This window comes from Gallinula chloropus, assembly GCF_964237585.1.
Source record: "Gallinula chloropus genome assembly, chromosome: 2".
Classification (NCBI taxonomy): Eukaryota; Metazoa; Chordata; class Aves; order Gruiformes; family Rallidae; genus Gallinula; species Gallinula chloropus.
This window is the reverse complement of record NC_140086.1, coordinates 143,400,454-143,423,843: the sequence shown is the minus strand read 5'-3', so window position 1 is coordinate 143,423,843 and position 23,390 is coordinate 143,400,454. Positions and strand designations below refer to the sequence as shown.

The window sequence follows — 23,390 nt, the reverse complement described above, 5'->3', positions numbered from 1 at the left end:
AAAAAAAAACAAGCAGCAAGAGACAGTTTCTTTGCTTTCAATTCAGGTCTTTCTAGACAGCATTGTGTCCAAAAAACCAAAATAAACCCCTCTCAGTTGTTTTTCTTTGGAGTTACTTTGTAAAGTCTTTTCTATCTGTCCTGATACTCTGTACGGTTTTACACACTGTTTTTCTCTCAGGTTTTTTTTTCCCACTTGTCTTGCTTCCCCTCCTTCCCAAGTAAAGTCTCCTCCTGCTAGTTTGCATTCAGGCAGAAGGAAAGGATGATCTATGACTCAATACTCGTTACAGTCTTGAATTATTTTGGATGGTTATATTTGTGCTGCAGCCATCTAGTCCATGAAAGAGATGAACTGCTCTTGCATGTAACTCACATTTACATATAATTATGGAGTTTTTGGTGTCAGATGACAGAAGGGAACACAGGTGTCAACTAATTGGACTTCTTGTATTTTGTGGTCTTTAAAGTGTTTCTCAGAAGTTCTGCTAAAGCATGTATTTTTATAAAGATATCTTCTATTTTAAGGTCTCCATATAAAAATAATCTACCATCTCTTGCAGGTAACTTACTTTAGTAAATGAAAGTGGCATTTAGCTCCCACCCTCATGGCTCAAGACTGTTTGTGTAGTTGCATTCTCCCAAAGGCGAGAGTAAAAATATTTGGTAGTAGCACAAGTTCACAACAATATTGGAGATTTTTTTGTCCTATTTGTATTCTTCTCAGTAGCTCCATCTCTGGAGACTGAGGCAGGGAAAGGACTTTTTGGCATTGGGGTGTTAATGTGTGATGTGTTGTAAGACACAGAAATTAATTTGTGGTGTATGATCTAGTACCATCCACAGAAACCAAGCTGAGATACTCAAAGGTGTGTGTGTGTGCAGGTATAGACAGAGAGAGAGGCAAGCTAAGGTTGAAGGTTGCCATTAAATCTTTAGGATTAACTAGTATTTCTCTTCAGACCCACTGACTGTAGGAAGCAAAGAAGGAAAATACTATAACTAGAGGAAATTCTGGATTAGGATTAAGATGTCAAACAGTCTAAATCTTTGAAAGTGCAGAAACTTGTCCTGAAGGGAGTTGACCTCCTGTTTAGAAATGCCAGGCCTTACCCTGATGTCAGGGAAGTGACTGCACGTGTCTGTACTGTTAGAACAGTGTCCCAGTGACTGGCCACATGATAGCAGGTGAGCCATGGCATTGCTGCTAGGGCTACTGGTTTTGTGACTTCTGTTTTGATACATTTTGAGGTGAAGAATTCCTTTTTGTGTGTTTGGAACAACATGACCCATTGGCACTGAAAAAGCATCACTGTTATTCTCTTTTCATTGTTATTTATTCTTTCTCTTATTATGCAACAATTTGTATGTACATTTTGTTTTCATTATACTTCAGTGAAAGTGATTCCCTTAGGGTTCCTCCTTTGGTTTTAGTTATCAAAGTGCTTTTATGCGGCTTTCCTTCAATCCTGTTTCAACTGCAGAATGTTTTCATTTCACTTTCTAATATTATTTCTTCTCTCAGTTTTTACATTCATGCTCTTTCAATTTATTGTATCTCTGTGGGGCTTTCTGTTTCACTCTCTCCTGTTTTTCTTTGATTTAAATCAGCAGGGTTTTATTTAAATATTACCAAGTTTTGCTCAGTCTGAAGGCTTCTACTTTAGAATTATCTTAATGAACATCCTGTAATAGATGAATGTAACTTTTTTGTCCCTAATATGTCTATTTTTTTCCTTTTCTTTTTAGTTGAAACCTTTTAGGCTGGTTTTCTTCCTTATTGTTTTTAACCTTCCTTTTTTTGGGTCTTCTGTTTCCTCCTTATTTCTAGTTTAATTGGTGTGCGTTGGCATATAGACATGATACATACCTTTTTCCTTACCATATGTTCATAATACTTCAGTGTATTAAAGTGTCTTTTTATTCTTTTTTTTTAAAATAGCATGTAGTCTGTAGATGGAGAAAAGTCAGAAGTGTGTATCAGGTGCATTCCGTCACAGATATATTGTTACTCTGGTGGGAAAAAATGTGATTTCTTGGTTATTTTCTAAGTCATCATCATCTGATCCTAAAACATACATGGAAGTCAGTCCATAGGAGACAGAAATTGGGTTCTCCCAAAAGAGAAAGATTGGGTTTTACTCCCAAAAGCAGGAAACCTTACTGGATATTAGGACAGAATTAAGTGCCTTTTAGCACGCGTTTTAAAAATGCGTGCTAAAATTTCATGTACTTGGCTGAAGGCAGTGTGTTACTGGCTAGCTACATGTTCACTATTTATGCTTTTCTCCTTCAGCCTAAGTGCTGCAGATTCAAGTCACCTACTGCCACCAGACCAGTGGTGAGAATTAACATCAAGCAGCCTTGATCTGGGGTGTAAGGACTTCATTTCTTTTTTCTGATGAAAAGTGTCTGTCTTGAACACTCAGGTCTCTCACTTTTCCGTTGTCTGGGAAGCTACCTTGTTTTACTTGCATTGGCACTCCAAATACACAAATTTCAACAGACCGTGAAATTCCACATATATCTTGGTAGTCTCTTAATTTTTTGCTATCAACTTTGAAAGTAACCTGTAGAGAACCTATGAGAAAACCGAAGATTTGTATAAGATAGTTCATTAATACTACGCAATAATTGGTCCAATCCAGAAAAGATTAGTGCAGGCAACCTTTGAAGAATAAATATGGCAAATGGGTGTGCTGGCGATTGGACTCCAAAGTCTGTGAAGGCTGCAGAACACACAGTACTGCAGTATGTTCCTGTGGGATGTGAGTACTTAAAGCTGTGAAATCTTTATATAGCTTGGAGTGGAAGTTAAGTCAATGAGAAACAGTAAGTCCTTTTTATGTCTCTCCCTAGTGGCATGTCCTCCTTGTGTGATATGAGTCTTCTAAAGAAGAAAGGCTTCAGAGTAGCTGAGCCTGCTCCTCTCCCTTCCTCCGAACTCCAGGGATTATCTTTCCCCTTGCTTCGCTAAGGCAGGAACGTGTTGTAGGCCATTAGAAGTACTAGTGTTTGAAATGCTTGATGACCACAGCCCTGCAAAAAACAAATGTAGGGTTCATGAATTATTGTACGCCACTGGCACCAACCTCACACCCTCTACTACCTCATGGTGAGGTCTTTTGTTCCTCAGCCTGATACTGACATTTTAAACATTGGTTGCAGGGATGTCTCCTCACCCCCTAGAACAAACCAGAATCTGTGACTCTGTATCTAACATGTATATGTGTAGGATTTGCCTGAGGCTTTGACGCCCACCACAGAAAATCCTAGAACAAGGAACTAACGGTGCTGCTGCATCTGCTCCTGGTTAGTCTGGTCAGAAGACAAACTAGTCAGATGAAACAGAGAAAAAAAAACCTCTCTTAATTTCACATGCCAATATTGCAGAGGTGCTTCCTGGCACGGGGGGCAAGGAGTCTGCTTGCATTGGTACAGTAGTAATGCTCTTCTCTTGTGACAATAGATGGACAGAGAGGTTAAAAGGAAACAGGATTTGTTTCCTTTCCTTGCTCTATCCTCCCCTTCACTTTTATAAAAAGCCCTTGGGTTTTAAGGATGAAAAAAATGACTATTAGTAAACTATAAGTCAAAGAAAAAAAGAGAGAATAACACCTGCCTGCTCTTTGTATCGTAATGTGGAGATCTGTCTTCCATCTCCAGCTGCAGCTGGCAGGAATAGAGGGCAGCAATCCTTCACTTGTCTTTGTATTCATACTGAATTGCTAAGCTCTGTCATTTTAAGGAGAATGACACAGCAGTTACGTTTTCTTCTCTGGCAGCCAAGGAAGAGTGGTTCTTTTATGCTAGGTAGCTGAACTCTGTTTCTGTGACGTTGTTCCCTAAAGTCCAGTACTCGGGTATGGCAGTGGAGGGAGACGAATTATAGATTTCTCAAGAACTATAGGCTTCTGCAGGTTTCTTGTCCCCTTTCAAGTGTATCAGCAGGCTGCCCTGCCACAGAAGGCTGAACACATCAAAACAGCAGTCTGTGTACTTCCTCTTGGTGAGGGTCACATCCACACGTCTCTTATCCACCAGATACTTACATCTGTTTCAGACTTTTTTTTTTTGCTAGATGGTGCTTTGGTTTTGCTTCTTTTACATGCAGGCCCACAGCAGGTTTTCCAGTCTGAAGGCTAATGTGTGGAGAAAAAATGTCGACTTCCACTCAACAGCATCATGGTAAAACTGTGTTTTTCCATCTTGGTAATCAGATGATTTTCTGTTCTTAATTGCATAATGTAGTCCAAATGTTTGCAGCCAAATTATAAATACCTCACCCATAAACCTCTTGTAGTATTTTTGAACTTGGCTGAATACTTCTCTGTGTATGTAATATGGGCACAAGTACATGCATATGTTTGGTACATATCTGATACCACAAATTATTTAGCATGCACAGTTCTCATTATTAGAGAGCTTATGCTCCTTCACAACTAATGACTCTTTGTCTTCCGTTCTCAAACAGATTTTGCTGGAATGATGTAGCTTCCTTTCTAAAGGTTTCCTGTAACCACACTGTACCCCAAAAGGACAGTGCTTGTTCAGAAAATGTAGCAGAATTCTCTCCCTTTTGAAAACTGCACTTTTCATTTGAAGGAGATGTCTCTTGCTTTTCCAGCTTCTGCCTCCTGTTTTGCAGTGATTCCCGATACTCAAAAGGGCATAATTACAGGTAGAGGAATCTTTGAAAACAGTGGGAGGTTTTCTGATTATTAGAAAGGTGATACCTTTTCACCTCTAATTTCAGGTAAGAAGGAAAATGAAATGCAAGGTTAGTTGTAAGACTTCACATTTCAGTTAGAGACAGGTTGGGTGTGTTGCTTATGCACGTGATAAGTTCTGTGTAAGTTTCTGTGACAAGATGTGTGACTGCTTAATGCATAATCTTCTCCTCTGAACAAATCCTTTCCAGCCTTTTAAGCCATGTAAGTCTAGGAATACAGAATGGCAGTGGTATCATGTTTATGTACTATCTTGAGCATTATCAAATCTCTGCCCTAATCTGGGCCATCAGACTTTTAGTGTCCTCTGCTGGATACCTTGTTAATGCAGAACATGAGAGAAATTAGTCCAGAACATTAGATTTCATTCTCTTATATTACAAAGAGGTATGAAGTATCTGTACAATCTTATTTTTGTGTGTAAAGCTGGAAACTTCATATGGTCCTCCAAGTGAGGGCTAAGCTAAGTTTTGATTTAGTTTTCATTTAGGGCTCTAGGAATAAAACTAAATATTCCATACTGGTTGTAATAGATCAAGGTATAAATTGTGATTTGTCTGAAAGCACATTTTCATTCAGTGTGTGTTCATTGAGGATGAGTTAATGTTCCAGGAAATATCACACTAAGAAAACGCTTTTGCTTAGATCCCTCTCCCTATCTTGATTCCCATGCTTCTCTCCCACACCCCTGACATCTGGCAGCATCAAAAGGCAATTCCCCCACATCCAGGCAGAGGAGAATCCAGAAGAGATCCCGTTTTCAATTTCTGTAGCATAGCAGCAGCTCAGGGAATCCTTCTGTTTGCCCTGTCAGCTGTCTGAGTTTGATGTTTTCCTCTCCTTTAAACAGTTTGTGAGCAGAAAGTGGAAATTTCCAAGTGACTCAACAGTTGGAAGTGTTAATGGCTCCTTGGCAAGCAGTTGTTTCAGTTGTTCAGTGTGATCTCTAGAGCAGCTTTTGATACACTTCAGAGGATTTGATATCCAGCAGACAATAAAATATCATTAGTAACATAATGTGCAATCATGTACTTGATCCTGGTTGATGGTGTCCTTCCACCATTGCTTGGACTGGTTATACTTACGATGCAGATAAATAGCTGCACAGAAATCAAAGCACAGCTTCCATGAGGAGGACTTGTGGGCTTCTCTTTATATTGCAAATGAGCAACAGTTTATGTTCAGTGAATGTAAGAGAGCTCAAATTATAATTGAAGACACGTGGGTAACGTAACGTGTTAACATAACCTTCATTTTACTAACTCTTTCCATTTGTGAGGAAGCCTAGAGCAAAAACCTGCCTACTCACAATTTAAGAAGGAATTGCAGCTTCCTGTGGTACACTGTGGCCCCACTAGGACCGAAGATGCCTGGGGCTGGCTTTCAGACATTTTGTGCCTTCATAAATAAAAGAATGTGGTGCAGCATGTGAGGAAATGAAGGACATATTATATTCTGTTTTCTCAGCTGAGACATGCTGCAGCTTAGGTGGAATGTCAGGCAGAGAAGTCAGCTGGCAACAAGGTTGGTTTGTCAGTGGCACCAAATCCTGGCTGCAGTTCATACTCAGAACTCCAGAGCAGGATGCCCTGTGGTTTGGTTATGTCCCAGTTACAGTAGGGGAAATGGGGATACACTCAAATACTATGGCATAACAGCTGTTAATAGGCTAAACTCTTAGGACCACATGGCTACAATTGAAGACTAATTCCAAAATTATATTCATAGCAGTTTCTGTTATAATTGATAAAAAATGAGTAGTGTTCTTTTATGTTTGAACTGCTAGAACAATTCCTAAGACATACTGTAGTGTAGAACATATGTGCAGAAGTATGTGCATTAGAGGTTGTAGGGATGAGTTGAAGACATCTAAATAAGTTTCTAATTCCAGATAGGTCAGTGGGTCTGCCAAAGGAAAAAGTGCCCACTCCCATAGCTCCTGTATAACCTGTGCTCCAAATCTGTTCTCCAGTCCCGGTTAGTAATTCTTTTGTCCTTAAGTAACAGCAGAGTATTAAATGTATTAAATCTGCTTTTGTAAGGAAAATGAGTCACTTAGAAATCTGTTCCAGTTGAATATTCAAAACTAATCTTTTTTTAACCAGCTGCATTATATTTAACTGGTTTAGAAAATTCTCTGTTCATCGTAATAGTCCTAAAATGACATTTTAGGATTCAAACCTAGGGATAATTAGGAGTCCAGTTTTAGGGTTTGAAATGAAATCATTGAGGTAGTTTTATTTTTACAGCACTGTGGTAGGAACTGGTCAGTGGGATCTGGCGGGGCGATAAATGGTTTGTATTTTAAATTAGTTTAATTGTAACTGAAGTAGATTGTTGTAGCTCTCCATAAAATTCTAAATGTCAGAGACAGAATTCACACAGTTTTTAAAATTCTGAAAACGATTTGTAGAAGTTGGATGATGAAAATAATTGTTGTCATTCATTTTAAATTGTAATTTTGCGTTGTGTTCCCTTCCGTTTAACCCAGTTCTTCAGCAAAACCGACAAAACCATGTCTTTATGACCAAACACTACAAGCAGCCTCTTCCTATATTTTTAAAGTCTGGTAACGTCTTGAAACATTTTACCACCATATTTTATAAGAAATACCTTTAGCTTTTGTTTGCAAAAGCTTATGTTTTAGGGGGCTTTTAGGGCATTACATTTATCAAATCTGTTCTTCTGACTGTTAATGGTCTTAAGAGTCCCAAAGGCAGTCTTGGGAAGCTTTTGGCATCATCAAAAGTGTCTGGTCTTCCACGACACGGGTTGTTCGAGATGTGGATGCTTCTCCTCTCAGTAGAGCTCAAAATTCTATGTATTTAATACTTTACAACTCTCTGATGCTTTATGACGACTGTAATGTGTCACAAACTGACTGTAATGATCACAAAGTCTCTTGAGCTGTGACTCAGTATCCACCACCCCTGTTTGGCAGTGGAAATGATGCTCTATCATTTGGATGACTATCCACACGCACTTCCTGGCAAAAAATATTCCCTTTGTTATTGTCTTTTGATGAAGAGGGTGGATGTTCTGTTGACTGACCTCTGTTTTAATGTTGACGGTAGAAAACAGGACATCCTGGGTTCCTTTAATTTTTCTCTGCACTATAAGCTTTAATACCTACTTGCAGACATAGCTTCCTCTGACAGGGAGTAAAAGCTGTACCACTTTTATTTAAAGGAAAAATAGCCCGTGAGAAATTGCCTTTTTGCAGTATAGAGATTGTGACCCCTCAGAATGGACCTCATGTATATTGCCCTGAAAAAGGATATTACAGAATCGACTGATCCACCCTTCCTGAATGTATGCAGAATTAAGGAGAAGGCCCGAATGACAAGATACGTAGATGCACTAGAAAGGCAGTTTGCCAACCATTCTGGACTGGCTAGTACTTCCCAAATTCCTACTCCATCTGCTATTGAAAGTATGATGGACTTGTAACCAGTATTAATGATATTGTCTGTTCATACAAATCAGGAATATTGGAACAATTTTGTAAGTAAGTTTACTCTCAGGAAACTGAAATATCAGATAGTCCTCTCTATAAGAAAATAAATTACAAATAAAATAGAGGATTCCCTGTGGCATGAGCACAGGTGATGTTCTTTTTGTCATTCCTTTCAAATTCCTTTGTTTTCTTTGATAAATGCTGAACAACTATGTGTGATCTTCTGTTGTAATTTCATTCAAGATCAAATTTTAATTTCTTATATTGAAGCTGCTTTTAAGAGTTATAATTGTATGATTCTGCATTTCCCACAGTGCAGAATCATTCTGATGCATGATGCATCAGAATTACTTCAGCTTACACGGTGGGTACATATATTTAGGCTTAATTATTGCTAGTTGATAAAATTGTGTTATAAAATAACGGTGTTTAAAACAATCTTAGTCTAATCATAACACTAATGAAATTTAGTTTAAAACTTTATTTATCCATTGTAGTATGTCAGTAAGTAGTCCTAAGAGTAGAGACATTTTGAATTTTGCATAATGAATAATTAATATTAATTATTTTAAAGAAAAGTTTAATAATTTTGTTGATTCCCCCCCCATTTTTTTTCCCAAGGACTTGGAGATTGCATGGTTTATTTATTATATCTTTATAATTTGGGTTACGGAAACTTCCTGAGCTTGTAGTGTTCTGAATTTACCACTGACTCCAAGTAGTTCAGAGCTTCAATTCTAATGAGGTCAGTGAGAATGGCAGATATTTATTAGCACCCTGTGTGAATTAGGCCATACTTTCAGGTTGTTATTTCAACAACCTAATTATATCTGGGTTTGATATTCCAATTTACTAACTAATACTGACTCCTGTAATGGATAGTACGCAGACAAACTGCTGCTCCTGACAGCACCACTGAGAGCAACAAGCCTGGTAGCTCAGACATCTGTGAAAGCAGCCTAACTGACGAGTAAAGGGCAAGAAAAAAGAGAGAGAGAAAAAGAAAAAGAAAAGAAATGAAGGGAAAGTTACTCTTACAAGAAAAAATGCCAAGATGCCTTACCGTGTTGTTCTCTACTGTTCTAAAAACAGCCCTGTTCTGTATCAGGTCTCACCATCTGCAGTCTTCAGGTTAGTGCTTTTTATATGCTTATGCAGTCTGACCTATTCCCAGTAAATTTGACTGTGCTGTGGTACTCTTTCTGACTAGAAAATAATGAAACTCTATAATAGATAAGAGTTATAATCAGTTTAGAGTATGTGTTTCCATTTTCTAGCTTATTTGAAAAGTTAATGCTGAGCAATTTAACTTTATAGCTGTCTGTGACTTTTTCAATATTGTTCATTCAATTTCATGCCAAACTTCTTTTTAGGAATGGATCACTTCTGTTTAATGTCTCAATGCCAAAAAGCCTTATTTTATTCAATGTTGAGATTGTTAAGGTTATAGCTTGATATTTTTGAAACAAAGAATGCAGCTCCATGTTGAAATAAGTTTTATTTTGAAGAATCACATAAATTAATTAAACCTCTATATTTTGACATGACTGGCATAAACTTGTTTCTTTACCTGATTTTTAAAATTTCTTTTTGCATGAACCTTGGAGATTTTTTTTTAGCCCAGTTCGGGATAGGAGTGTTCATGGCAATCATTTGTGCACTAGAAAATTATTTCTGTGGTTTTCCTAATGTTATTTGTATCTAACATCTCTGTACTCTTCTAGTTGTTCTTTATACTCCAGTGACTGCTTTTCTATCATGTCCTTTAGAGACTATCTCCTTGATCTAAGCCATGGGGATACTTTTGGAGTTCTGTACCTCATCTCAGCCTATTCACCATCTCTATCTCCAACCTGTTTTTAATGTCAAGCAAACAGCTCAAGCTGGCTGCATTGAACTTGGCCTTCTCTAGACTTCCATGATGACCTTTTTCAAATTCTGTGGAGACCTTGGATACAAGTAGCTGAGCAGCGCAGGTCACATGCTAGCACACAGGAGTCTTCTGCACTACATGTGATGTGTTATTTGGAGTTTGGTGTTGGGACATCTGCAGGGAAGCTTCTGTGAGGGGCTCAGTTCTTTTGTGGTTTGAACTCAGATGGAGCTTCCACAGAAGCTGCTCGGGCAGCCATACCTTGGGACAGCTGAGCTGATCCAGCAGTTTGCTGCCTTCTGCTGCCTGTGTCTTAAGGTACCTGGTCCTGCATCATCCCTTGTACTGCATCTGTTGCTAATCTGATCCCTTGCTGAGCTGATTTAGCTCACCAAGCCAGCAGAAAAACAACCACCTGAGAGGAAGGAACAGGTGGTAGGAGTGTTAGATTGCCTCAGCCAGACCATGGAGCATCAACCTCAGACCTTACTGGTCCAGTAAATGCCAAGTATTGCAGTAAATGGCAAAAATGCAGTAGTTAGTAGTTCTGTTGCACATAAGAGTGAAAGAGAGTTTAAGTATGGTTTGATAAATTACTGTGTCTTGGAACCTGCCCTTAAATGTTTTTTCTTTTCCACATAAGCTTTTCTATTTTGTAGTTATACAATTATCTTAATTATTCCCCTCCTGTTTCCACAGCCTGACCGTTTTCTTTCTCAAAGCATGTCCTGATCAGTACACGCTCTGCAGACCCCATTGTCTGCTGCAGCAAATTGATACCCACTATCATTCTTTCAGCTTCTTTTTCTTGGATGCTTCCTCTCTGTTTTTTATTTTTTTTTTTTTTTATCATGTTCATTCATTTTTCTCTCTCTTTTCCCTGGGGAAGCCTATAAAGGTGTAGTAAGAGAAATATGATAAAATCCTTCAAGTAGATAATTGAAAATGAATATCTGGCTTGCGTGGTAAGTGGGACAAGGGGAAAAAAGAAAGTTTTTCATACATCAGAATGCATCTGGTAAAGTCTTAATGCAACAAGAAAAAACATCTACCTGTACTTCTGGGAGCAATGGTCAGCCCTCAGTTCCCTCACCAATAAATCTGGCTTCAGCTAAATGAATTTCATGTTCCACCACTGTATTTTATTGTTCCCTTAGGTTAACTGAAGTCATTGCTTTTGCTGCTGCTGCAGTTGGTGATGTTACAGAACTTTATACTTTGGTCTGAGCCTGAAGATTGCAGTTAACTATGGGTGATGATGGTGAAGAAAAGTCAAACTCTTTTCTGCATCATTTAATCTCACCTTGAATTATCTGTATGTCATCAGGAAACACAGCTCAAATCTGTTCTCTCTTCACTAACTTGCTTATTTATGGGATTCCTTAATTGTCTCACAAATAAACAAGATTTCTTAACTGTTTTTTGTAAAAACATTGTTAAAAACTCTTGGTTGGGTTTTGCAGTCCTATTAAAACATTTTTTAGTGGGAATGAAAAAAGGTGGAATTCTTCAATTAAGCGTTTCCAACACTGATGTGTGTTGTTATATATGCTGATACATATGCTACCTAAATAAAAGACTGAAAGATAATTAGCAAAGCTGTGAAATCCTATTGAATCTTTTTCTAATACTTCAACTTCTAATGCTTCCCAAAATTTCTCCTGCTCTGGAAGAACTGTTTTATTTCCCTGGGCTTATGGTTTCCATCATTGCAGGTAAATTAGCAAACAGGTTCTCCGAGTCAGCTTGACAGAATTCTCTCAGCTTGTGAGAAGCTGATTGCAAAAGAGGAAAGCACTCCTCAGACCTGCTGCTGACAGTTTTTGCAGGGGCTGAGATATGGGTTATCCTCCTCAAAACAGCCTGTTGATTTGGAGGCTGTGATGAAGCTGACCCATCAGTAGTAGGCTTGCTGCTTTACACTAACAACGGATGATTAGTAGGAATTGAGAAAGATCTGTTTTGGGGAGAAGAAATCCAGAGTCAGAAGTTTGTGCCAGTGTCTTCGCTTCTCTGAGGAAGAAGAATGGGACTCTCAGGGTGTCTGTCCTTGCCAGGGACCAGGGAAAAGCGACTCGTAGCCCTTTGTCTCTGTAGAGCAGGCAGGGTGCTGACTGACCAGCAGCTGGCATTGGCTTAACATGCGGCTTTCTGTTAAGAAGTTCATGTTGTGCTCAGTTTTCAAACAATTTACTACTGGTATGAGGAGATGAGACTTCTATGAACTGACCTATGTTTATACTGGTTGTGAATCAGACAAAATATATTCATTCCGGCTTGAACGCGGAACCTTTGATTAAATTATGTTTTTCTCTATTTTCTCGTGAAGGGCTACATCTGGTCATGTAGAAATAGCTTGTAACAACACTGAAACATAAATTATTTGATGAACTACTTAGGACTATTCACTTAATGCATGATAATCCTGCGAACATGTTAACGAGCAGCAATTCTCTGATGATTAAACTGCTTTAAAAATGTCTTTGTACTCATATGTCATTAGAATGAACTTGGCACTTCTAAAATATCCATTATTCATCGTGTTCCAGTATTGCATCTGACTGTGTATTGCTTTAATTTCACTCACTTAACAAAGCAATCTATTCATTACAATACTTTAAAACATGTTTTCTAAATGAGAAAAACCCTAGTTAAATATACGGTGTTACTTACCTTTACAAATACCATAAAGCAAAAAAATAACATGCCAAATTGTAATTATATGCTTACTGCATTTGAATATGCTAACTAAAACCAAATGGATGTTTTAAGAAAAAACTTTGTTGAAGTCAATTATATTGTTATTTGAGGAAGTAGAATAGGTAAAACACCTTGCTGAAAGCACAAGGTTGACCTTTCTGAAATAGTTCAATAAACGTTTTCTCAGTAATCCTTTTTCACCTGGATTTATTGTCCTGATCACTCAGGAAGCAGAGAACAGAGTATTATTGCTGCAAATACAAATACTACTTATTAAATAAATACATATATATTTAATGGTTGCTTCCTGCTTCTCCAGTATCTTTTCATTTTGAAAGTCCTGGGTCCTTGCACACGTTGAACCTCATTAAATCCTCTTTTTTCAATCTGTGTATGATGAATGGTCCAGAAGTGGTTCTTCACTTCCTGGCAAGCCCATCTCAGGAATTATCCAACTGCTGATTGATTCAATTTTTGAAGATCTTTAACTCTGGCTGCATGGGCTGCATCTCCTGTACACAAAAGATGGCTTTGGTCAGAGGAGTTAGGGTACCAGCTAAATGGACCACTTGAAGAAGTATCAACAGAAATGCATCTTCTTTTCAGTGATGCTAATTGAATTTCCAGTTGAACTAGTGAAATTCTGGTAAATAACAGTGGGAGATGTGCTAATAACCTCCCTACAAGCCAGAAATCTTTATTCTCAGAGCTCACTAGTCTTGCAAAGCATGCACAGATATGCAGTGACTAAACTTGTAATCATTAGATTTTGAAAAGTGCTTCAGTCTCTTAATTTTGGTTTAAAAATACTTCTTGGGCCTGCAGGGAAAATAGTGCATAGTTGCCTATGCTGTGCTTATTTCCCACAGATTTTTTTATCAAATATTTTTAACATAGACTGATTCTGTCTGTTGTTGAAGTACAATGTTGGAACAGATATAGAAGTTTATAAATGTCTTCCTAGTAAGCAGTAAATGTAGGGAGTCCATGTTGATTGCATTAACCCTTTCAACAGCTCTTGGTACAATGAAAGTAATGGTTAGCCTGTGAAATAGTTAAAGTAATGTAATTGTTAAAATAATGTGTGGTAGGAAGAGAATACTGAAAGAGGTGGGTTTGATCTCTCTGTATTTGGCTAAGTGTGTTGATGGAACCGGAGTAAACTAATAAACCCAACCATGGGCTCATCTTTTTACATTTCTGTCTCTTCCAGTGAATCACAGTCCTCCTTTGTTCATAACCAGTAAGAGCTTGCAATGAGTTAGCAATTAATTTCAGATAATTTCTACCGAAATATTCCGAAACTGTACTAGTATACAGCTTCTTTCATCAGTCTTTCTTTATAAAATGGCAGTTTATGGAAGTTGATATTTAGTGTGTCATTTACAGCAGTATCAAGATTGACTTAGTGTCTCAGGCTTTCGTATGCCGTTTTATGATCAGACATCTCCATTAAGCTTTTCCTTCCAACTGTTTGTGGATATATTGCTGTAGCTTTGTCTACATTTATGTGTGATTCAACCTACAGAAAGGCCTAAGTTGTATATGGGAATCATTCTGAACTGTTTCGTAATGAGGACTTGTTATTTATGATGCAAATAACCTACAGTTTCTACAAAATGCTTGATCAGGACTTCTAAAAAATCTTAATGCATCTGTTTTTCTTTAATACACAGCCCCTGTTCTCCCTGGGGCATATCAGCAAAGCCAGTCCCAAGGATATGGATACATGCACCAGACCAGTATGTCATCCATGAGGTCAATGCATTCACAGCCTCATTCAGCAAGTCTGGTGAGTATTTGTTTTAAAGAGCAATTTTATTTGGTAAGCAACATCATCAGCTGTTGTGAAGTCTCTTAGGTATGAGCGAGTTAGTCCCCTTGAATTGTATATTTGGACTATTTGACTATTCTAGTCCTAAATGTATAAAAATGATGGAGTGACTGAGGGCAGTGGCAAGAACTTTTATGTCAGAATGCATTTAAGAAATCATTTATGATCTGCAGAAGGCAGAGAAATAACTGAATCTTCTGCTTGCTAAGACAAATTGTGAACGCTTGGACAGTATTTCACAGTCTGAACTGTGGTGTTTTGCTCTGTGGTTGTGGCTCCTGTTGCTGGATGAAAAACTCTGATCTCTTCACTTGTCATTGGTTTCAATTTGTTTAAAATGCTTTGAGTTGCTTATTTTGTATTAACAGGCGTTGTGCCTATGCTTATTACTCATCTCTGCTTGTATAAAGCTAGCTCAGGCTCTGTATTGGTGTGCCCTTTCTAGTTCAGGAGAACAGTCATGCACCCACTCGTGCCTGATCCAAATTGAGTTATGCTGCTGTGCGACTAAGAAGAAGCTTTATCATGAAACCATGGTTACAGTCACAAAATTCCTAGTTGTGGTGGTTGGGAATGTAAAGTTGGGGTGAATATTTTGTTGAAGAGGTAACTGGTCATGGAAGGAGAGCTGACTGGGTATTCAGATGGGGTTTTTAGGAAATGGAGATTCTTTTTTCTTTTTGAACTCTTTAAGTTCAGCTGTAATGATTATCATAATTTTGAAATCATATCACTGCCTAGAGAATTAATGGTTCAGATCCAGTCACCTTTTACCTTAAAAATATTGACTTGTAATTTTGAAGTTTAAACTACTTTGAATGGATGTATATTTACTGCCCATCACCCTTTTTAGAGTTGAAGAAATATTTAATTGTGTAACAAACTTAGAGCTTGCTGAGCTCACACACATATATTTTCAAGACTATCTGAAAATTGTGTATTTCTTTAAGACTGAAATGCCATGGCATTTTATATTGTAAAGATTGTGGTATTCTGGGGGGTTTGGGTGCTTGCAGGCTTGCCTGTTTCTCAGCTGTTTAGGGGCTGAGGAGGATAACTTGCTGCCAAGTGTGGGATCCTGGTACCTGCATCTTTGGGTGAGCCAATAACCTGGGAATCTCTTTGGACACATGTGTGACAGCTGTGAGGCAGCTGATACTGGAATTAACCATTAATTTCCAAGGATATTGCAAAGCACCTGGGGAGCTGCTTGGTTTCCAAAGGGGACAGAGCCCAAAAAGTGGGAGATCTGGAAGCCTGGGCTTTGCCAGGAGCTCTGTTAGTCAGTGAGGAGCCAAGAAGCCTTCAAATCCAGTGCATAGAGAATTGAGATGCCTGCAAATCTTGAAATGCACTTGGCATCCTTTGCAGCTATCTGCGCAGGTAGATGGCTACTGTTTCCCTCATATCTCCTGGTGACATAACTGGTGGGCTACCTGTTAAAACAGTATAATTTCAGTCATCTTGAGAATCATTGTTTTCCTCTCCTTCCAGAACTGGGAATGCAAAGGTAATAGGAAGAGAAAAGGAGAGAGGTTAAAGCATTTAGAAAATGAAGGATTGACTGAATGTCTCCTTTCAACAGGATTTCTTACCCTTTTGTGAAACTGCTGTCACCTGGCATTCTTTTAAGTGATAATAACTGTTTATCACAGGAAAAAAGGAAATGGAAAGCATCAGAGTTTGAATGGATTTTGTTGCTGTTAAAAGCTGAGTAGGTTTCCTTGAAGACAATAAAACCCAAACATTTCCAGAGGGTGAAAATCAAGGACTGCTGCTCTGGTGCTGACTGCTAACCTACCAGTCTGCTGGGGAAGACAGAGTGATCACCCTCCAGGGAGATGAGTGTGCTCCAAAAGAGGCATCTCAGTGTCAGCTAGAGCCTGGTGTGGTCCCTTGTCTTTCCACCTTCACATCAGAAGACTATCTTTTCTTCAGACTATGCAGCCCATCCAAGTGTGCTGGGAGTGTTATACTCAGGTTTTGGGACGGCACAAGGGGTTCCCAATGTGTGCTGAGGGAAACCTCTGGCTGGGGACGTGTTCCAGTCTAGTAATTTACACAGACTGGAGATGAAAGGTGCTTTTCAAATGCAGCATGGACATGCTGTAGGAGATCTGACAAATTTACACAGTGTTAGGCTCATTGCTTTTGGCTGCCTGTTCAGTTCTGGGCTTGGAGCAGTACCAGAGATACAGCCTTGTCTGGCTGCACCAGGCAGAGGGAAGAATGAAGTTAGAGAAGAAAGCAAGAAGGGGAAGAGATGGGGGAAAGAAGAACGAGCAGTTTTTGAGACTTAACTCAAAGCAGAGAAGAAGACAAAGTCACCCATAAGCACCTGAGTTTGGCCAGGACATCTCTAGGGTGAGAGTGATTAAGATCCCCTAGGTTAATTGGAGAGTTAGCTGCTATCCGAAAACTTACTCCTTTCAGCCCATTTGTCTCACTGTTCTCAAATCAGGTTCCTCAAAAGACTTAAGTTCATTTTATCATCCCATCCACCAATTTCCTATAATGAGAAATAGAAATTTTCTAATTTCTAAACTTTCAGTTTCTGGTTTATTTAATTTTGAGCATGATCCTAACACAGTCTCAGAGTAGATTTTTTTCCTAGATAAATTGTGTTATTTTCCAATTCTGAACTTCTGCTTGCTCTCTGTAAGTGATTCCGCATAATGGGCTGAATTAAGTTATTGCTCAGAGTACAGAAAGTTTCATAATAGACCTCTGAAGGCTGTTGAACTCTTTGGAAGATAACAGAGGGTATTCTCATGTCTTTAGATAACTAAAAGTGGTAAGAAACCAAAACCTAGGTTGCAAATTTACTTTCCTTGATAGCTGTTCTACAAGAAGGATGCTACAACAAGGTACTTTTCCTTGCAAGGATCAATACATGGGGTTAGTATAAACTGGTGGATGAAGTGGAAATATGCATCTGTCAGCTCACATCTGGCTGGGGAGCTGGGAATATGAGAGCTGGGCTTCAGTATTTCAGATGCACAATACTTACTCTTCTGTCCAAGCAGTAGCTGCAAGTAAAGACTGTTGAGGAGGTGGGATATAAGTGTTCTACAAAACCCCAACACTTTTTTTATTTTCTTTTTTACCCTCTTGTGCTCTCAGTACCTGCTAAACTCACTACTGACAGAGGAATAATTCACTAAAATGCATTTAAAAAATCCCTGCTTTGAGTCCTTTAAGCATTGTAATTCTCAATTATATAGCCTAGGCTACACTCTGAAGTGATAATTAGGCATTAAATGCTAACAGGATTATTATGGAGATTTCTCCTGACAGCCATTTAGCACCTAATTAGGTGTTAAGGCCATAAATTTAGGTTTCTCAGCAGCATTTAGGGCCCTAATAAATTTTTTTAGAGTTTGAAATTACCAGCTTGTCTTCACAACTGTGCCACCGCAGTGATGTAGTCAAGCTGCCTTAAAGGAGACAGCAGTAGTATGTCCTGTACCATGGTGTTCTAAGGATGAGTGAGCGAGCAAAGGCTGCTCTGTTTTTTCCAATTCTATGTTAGTTTAATAAAACATTTAATCTCTTTCCCCCAGTCTTTCCCCATTTAAAGGAGACATATAAGCATGGCAAAGAGGAAAATCTCTTCACTGCCTTATGCCAGATATGGACTTACTACCATTTTTCTTCAGTGGACCTTTTTTCTGAAATAAATTGTTTAATGGACTAACTGCTGCTGAGCCTGTTGTAATAGTGGATTTTTCACTGGGCATTTTTGGAGTTAGTTTCAGGGCTCATTGGAGAGATTGGTTGATACAGTGGGAAAAAGATTCTCAAAGACAGAGACTATTCTTTAGGATCTTACAACTACTAGTTTTTAAGTTTGTGAATCTTAAAGAAATTCTCAGTGATAATAGAATGTTCCCAGCTAGTTTCTTTTCTTTAGTCCATAAACAATTAGGCTTTTTTTTTTTTTTTTTACATCATCCTCCATGAATCCTTTGAAGACATTCAAGAACCACCAAGAAACCACATACCTCAGGTTGAAAATGCCTCTCTTGCTCACAGCCTGTAGTGCAGCAGCATTCCAAGGCACTTAAGAAAACAATTACACAGAGCAAGATTCAAATACAGTTCAGGTTGGACTTGTCAGGAAAGGTAGTAATCTCCAGTATTTAACCAGGAGTTCATTTTGCTGTAGTATTTAATCCACAGTATCAATGATAAAGGCAGAATTAAGACCAAAAGTGTATTTCTAGCATGGGAACAGTAATAATGTATTACCCTATAGCGTTTGAATTAGACAATTTCCAACGTGTGACAAATGGCCTGCTCAAATCTCCATCTTTTCTGAAAATAATTTCATTACAAACCCTCAAAAGCACATATGAGATGGACTAAAATTAATCCAAAGTTCGTTTCCTGAGGTGGGAAGCAGAAGGAAGTTTGCTGTCTCTTAAAAGGTTCAGATGGTATTTCTAGGCATTAACTCAAACATTGTTTTTAACTTTTTTTCTTTAAATCTTTGTACCAGAAAAAATCTGTAGGATATGGTGACATATCAAAACTTGCTAGTAGGGAAATTGAATATTATCAGTGATGCTTGAGCTGATCCTAACTTCTGTTGAGACAGGGTAAGGAAAAGAAAGTACTCCTGGGAATTTAAAAACGAGTTTGTTTTGTTCTGCTGTTAACATACAAGGGGAGACTGTTTCCATTGAGCTTGAAAATCAGCTTTGAATTTCAGTAAATTATAGCATTTTACTGGTTATGAGTGGAAATAAATATGTAGGGGGATTAAAAAAAAAAAGAGATCTTGGCTTACAGTGGACAGACTTGTAGGGAAATTTGGCTCAGTTAATGATAGGGCTTTGTGTTCTGGGTATGCAAAAATGAGTATTCATAAAAGTGATTTTTGCAGACTTTTGGAAATCTTGTATATTTTTTTCTCATTAAATAATAATATATTTCTAATTCTTAATTTGGGGCAAAATCCTAATGATGTGAAGGACATTCAGAGAGATGATAAAGTTAATGACCTTGACAAAGATTTTATTTCTTTTCTGTAGTAAAGACACAGGAGAATCAATTTGGGAATCAGGCAAATAGGGAACAGAAGCACAGCTAGCCAAGGCTGGATCTAACGAACTATTGTTAGTGAATATATGAAACGGTAGCTGGAATATCTGAAGAGGCCATGAATGGCTTGAGATCTGTTTGCATGAGGATTTTGGACAACATAGGTTCACAAACATAATTGTTTTGATACACAGAAAAAGGGTCTGTATTCACTGTGTGTTTGACACGGTGGAGGCTGTACTTTTCAGTAGGTAACTTGAGACTTCTCTCTGTGCCTTGCTCCCTCTGTTCCTTTTCCTGCTTTTTTCATTTTCTTTGTGCAAAGTAGAGAAGGAATCTATTTCTGTTTAGGCTTGAGACTTTACAGCCTTGTTTTCTTTCCTTCAACAGAGAACATACAGAGCTATGTATGACTACAGTGCTCAAGATGAAGATGAAGTTTCCTTCAGGGATGGTGATTATATCATCAATGTGCAACCAATTGATGATGGCTGGATGTATGGTACTGTTCAGAGAACTGGGAAAACAGGAATGCTTCCAGCAAATTATATTGAGTTTGTTAACTAATTTTTGTCTCTAGTCCTTTGAGCTTTATTATGATTTACTCAAAATCTAACCTTTTAGAAGAAGTCAGAAGAATCTTTTAAGAGTACATGTTCATTACTTTATCACTGCTGTAATAGTCTGCATTCTCACTCAGAAACCAGTTTAGAGTCCTTTTAAATAATCAACAAGAAGCTCAGAGCTTTGAAAACAGCATTGCTTATAATAGTGCTCCCTCAAAATGAAAACCATATATGAAAGCCTGGTGCTGCCAATCCTATAAAAATTTCAGTCAATTAGCTGTAAAGGGGAAATACCTTTTTCCTACACCTGAAAGACATTATTTCTCTTTATAATAACAACCATGAAAGCGATTCACTTCTTACGGCACTCTGAAGTCACAGGAGGTTAACACACTGAGTTTAAACACATCTTCAAATTATTAGGGAGGTGTTTAATGTTGGAGTGGTTAGCATCCTAATAAAAATAAAAATGCTGAGTAGGTAACTCAGTCATTTGAAACAATGACAAAAAATATGCTAGTAAAAAAACCCCAACACAAATCCCCTACTGCCCAGCAGCCTTACAGTAAACAGGTCTATTTTGACAGCAAAACTTCCCTAACTCTTGCATACCCACATTTGTTACTGGATGACTCATTTAATCTTATATTTCCAACAGCGACCTCTTCTATCAGCTTTGCTTGCATCTCAGTCTGTCAGTTAGATCTATGCCTGGATTCATGGTTCTTCAGGATCTTTTGCACAGAAAATTCCTTGCAAAGACTATCCGAGTATAAAACCTGTCAACTCTTCTATTTCTTCTAATAATACTTAGCATTTAACTAGAACTTTCCATTAGGGCAGTGTACAACCAATACTTCACATTAGTTCCTTTACCTCCACCTGTACTGCTGTAAATAAATAGCCTGTGTGAGGCCCTGGTGCTGTGTGGTCACACAAAGCCTGCAGTCACATCCCTCCTCCTTACCACAGGTAACTTGCTTAATGGCTGCTTTGCTGATGAGCTAATGTACCTACCCCTGCTGTGGAAATACTTGCACCTCCATCGAGGAGCGGAGAAGAGCTCTGGTTGTTGTAGTGCATTTCAGCTCAATGGCCTGTTGCTTCAGTTTCCTCCAGAAATCTTGGTGATCCAACAGTGGGTTGTATGCTTACTGAATGATTAGTGATGGAGAAATAAAAGGTTTTCTTTTTCTAATTTAATCCTTCCCATAGCGGACTGAAGGGAAAACTAACCAAGAAAGTCCAACATACTCTACACCACTGTGCTTCAGTTTAGCCATGCCTAGAAAAACAGTAAAAACGTTTTTCTGACAGACCTTCACATACGCTGTTTGATGTCCATTAAGTTATGATCAGAACTGAGAGATCCAGGTCCTGGTCTACGAGGCTGAGGAGAGAATCAAATAGCTGGTGATGTAATGGACCTGTAAGAGGGACTGTGTCACCACGCATGGGTCACAGGGAGGTTGCTTTTGCTTTGACTCGTTGCCAGGAGGGTGCTGTCTTCTCTCCCAGGGAGAAACTCTGTGAGAAATGACAATAGAGGTAAAGATTGATGTGGGAACTTACATGGATGCCTATATGCATAAGGAACAAAATGTTTTTGCTGACAATAGTATTTGTGGTGGTCAGCCACATGTTAGAGAAGTTAATTTCGCAGCAACTCTCAGAATGCTGAGCCTGCACTAGCTTTCTTCCATTTCTGATATGTTTAAGGTCGAATTAAATATAAAGTTTATAGACAATTTTGTATTTCTCATTTCTGAAAGGAAGCAAGCCTGCAGTATCTAGTGAAAGACTAAAGGAGGGCAGGAGGGATTTGTACGTCAGCTGAAAGTTGTCAGTGCGAATACCTCCTGTTGTATTTTTGCTCACAATTAGGAATTGGAAAGCCTATGCAATTAATTTTTTTTAGGCATTGTTAACATGAGGCTGATCCCAGCTGCTACAGAGGGTGGAATGACCACATTACAAAAAATAATTAAAAAATACCCATGGCTGCGGAATTGCCCATGCCTTCTTGTCAGCCACCTAATTTCATGACTAGAGCTGACCAGGAGCATCTAACTTCAAAAAAATGTGGCTTAAAACCAGGGATGTGATACCATAAATGTGAAATTTGTATGGGTGACACTGGTGTCATTTAAAATTCTTGAAAGTTTTGCGCATAGAGCTGCTGCTGCAACAGACTTTACGCGTTTCTGATGACGCCTCCGTTAAATCAGCAAGCTTTGTAAACCATGTGGCTTTGTCAAAAGGCTGATGTGGTGAGCTGAGCTAGAAGCCCAGAAACAAGCAGTCTGCTTCTGTGTTGGTTTTCATCACCAGCCATCAACAGCAAGGAGGGGAATCCCATCTTGCCATGGCTGGCAAATTTTCCTGATGATGCCTGAGGCAGAATTGGGTATCACTTGCTGCTGTGCTGCTCTATTAACTGTGTAATGCTGACAACAATGAAAGCAAGTTGTCAGTTTGTTAACTAGATATCAATGAAAAGAAGTAAAGGGAACAGATATAGTGCATCAAGTTGCATTTTTAGTGACTTATAAAAAAGAAATTCTCCACCCCTAAGTACACTGGCGTTCTTCCTAAGTGAGGAAGCAGCTTGCAGTGTTAGACACTGTATGTATAGTGAAAGGTAAATCAGAAAACGAGCATTTGATGACATTAGAGGACTATGTTATGCTAAACAATGGAAATGAAATTTCCTTTATGAATTTTGAATATTCATTAGCCTGGCAAAGCAGCTAAAGCAATTTGCAAAATAAAAAACGTCAAGAAAACAAAACAGTATGTGAATGGTATTTCTCTTGAGAATGGTATGTCAGTAGAATTAGTAAGATCTTTAAGTTACTCATTCATGCAGTCAGGTTTTTATGTTGTATATGGTTAGTTATTTGTGTTCATATGGAATGGTTCCTGCTTTTTGGTATGAAACAAACTTTAGTGTCATTATGCAGCTTTGTTCTAAGCAATGCTATCCAAGGCCCAAAATTATCAGAGTGCAATTATAAAAATGTGTTTTCAGATCTAAAATTTGTAAGGTAGGTAAAGTAAGTCAACAACTAAATTGTGCCAGCGCAGGTTTTATAAGGCATATGTTGGAGCCTGTTACATGCAGTGGGATATAAGGGTGAACAGATGTTATATGCTGTCTTTTCACCTTTCAAATATTTATTCCT

At 38.4% G+C, this 23,390-nt stretch overlaps 1 protein-coding gene across 2 annotated transcripts in view; it reads left to right on the top strand.

The window, feature by feature from the left end:
- The window catches only part of NEBL (nebulette), a gene marked incomplete at both ends in the record, with an annotated part of 252,383 nt that extends 232,177 nt beyond the window's left edge, over positions 1-20,206 (top strand). For both annotated transcript variants that reach the window (XM_084279729.1, XM_084279728.1), the window contains 2 exons: positions 14,436-14,551; positions 20,030-20,206. In XM_084279729.1, coding sequence (XP_084135855.1) covers positions 14,436-14,551; positions 20,030-20,206 — 293 coding nt within the window. The remainder of the gene's footprint in view (positions 1-14,435; positions 14,552-20,029) is intronic.
- Positions 20,207-23,390: the final 3,184 nt, after the last annotated feature.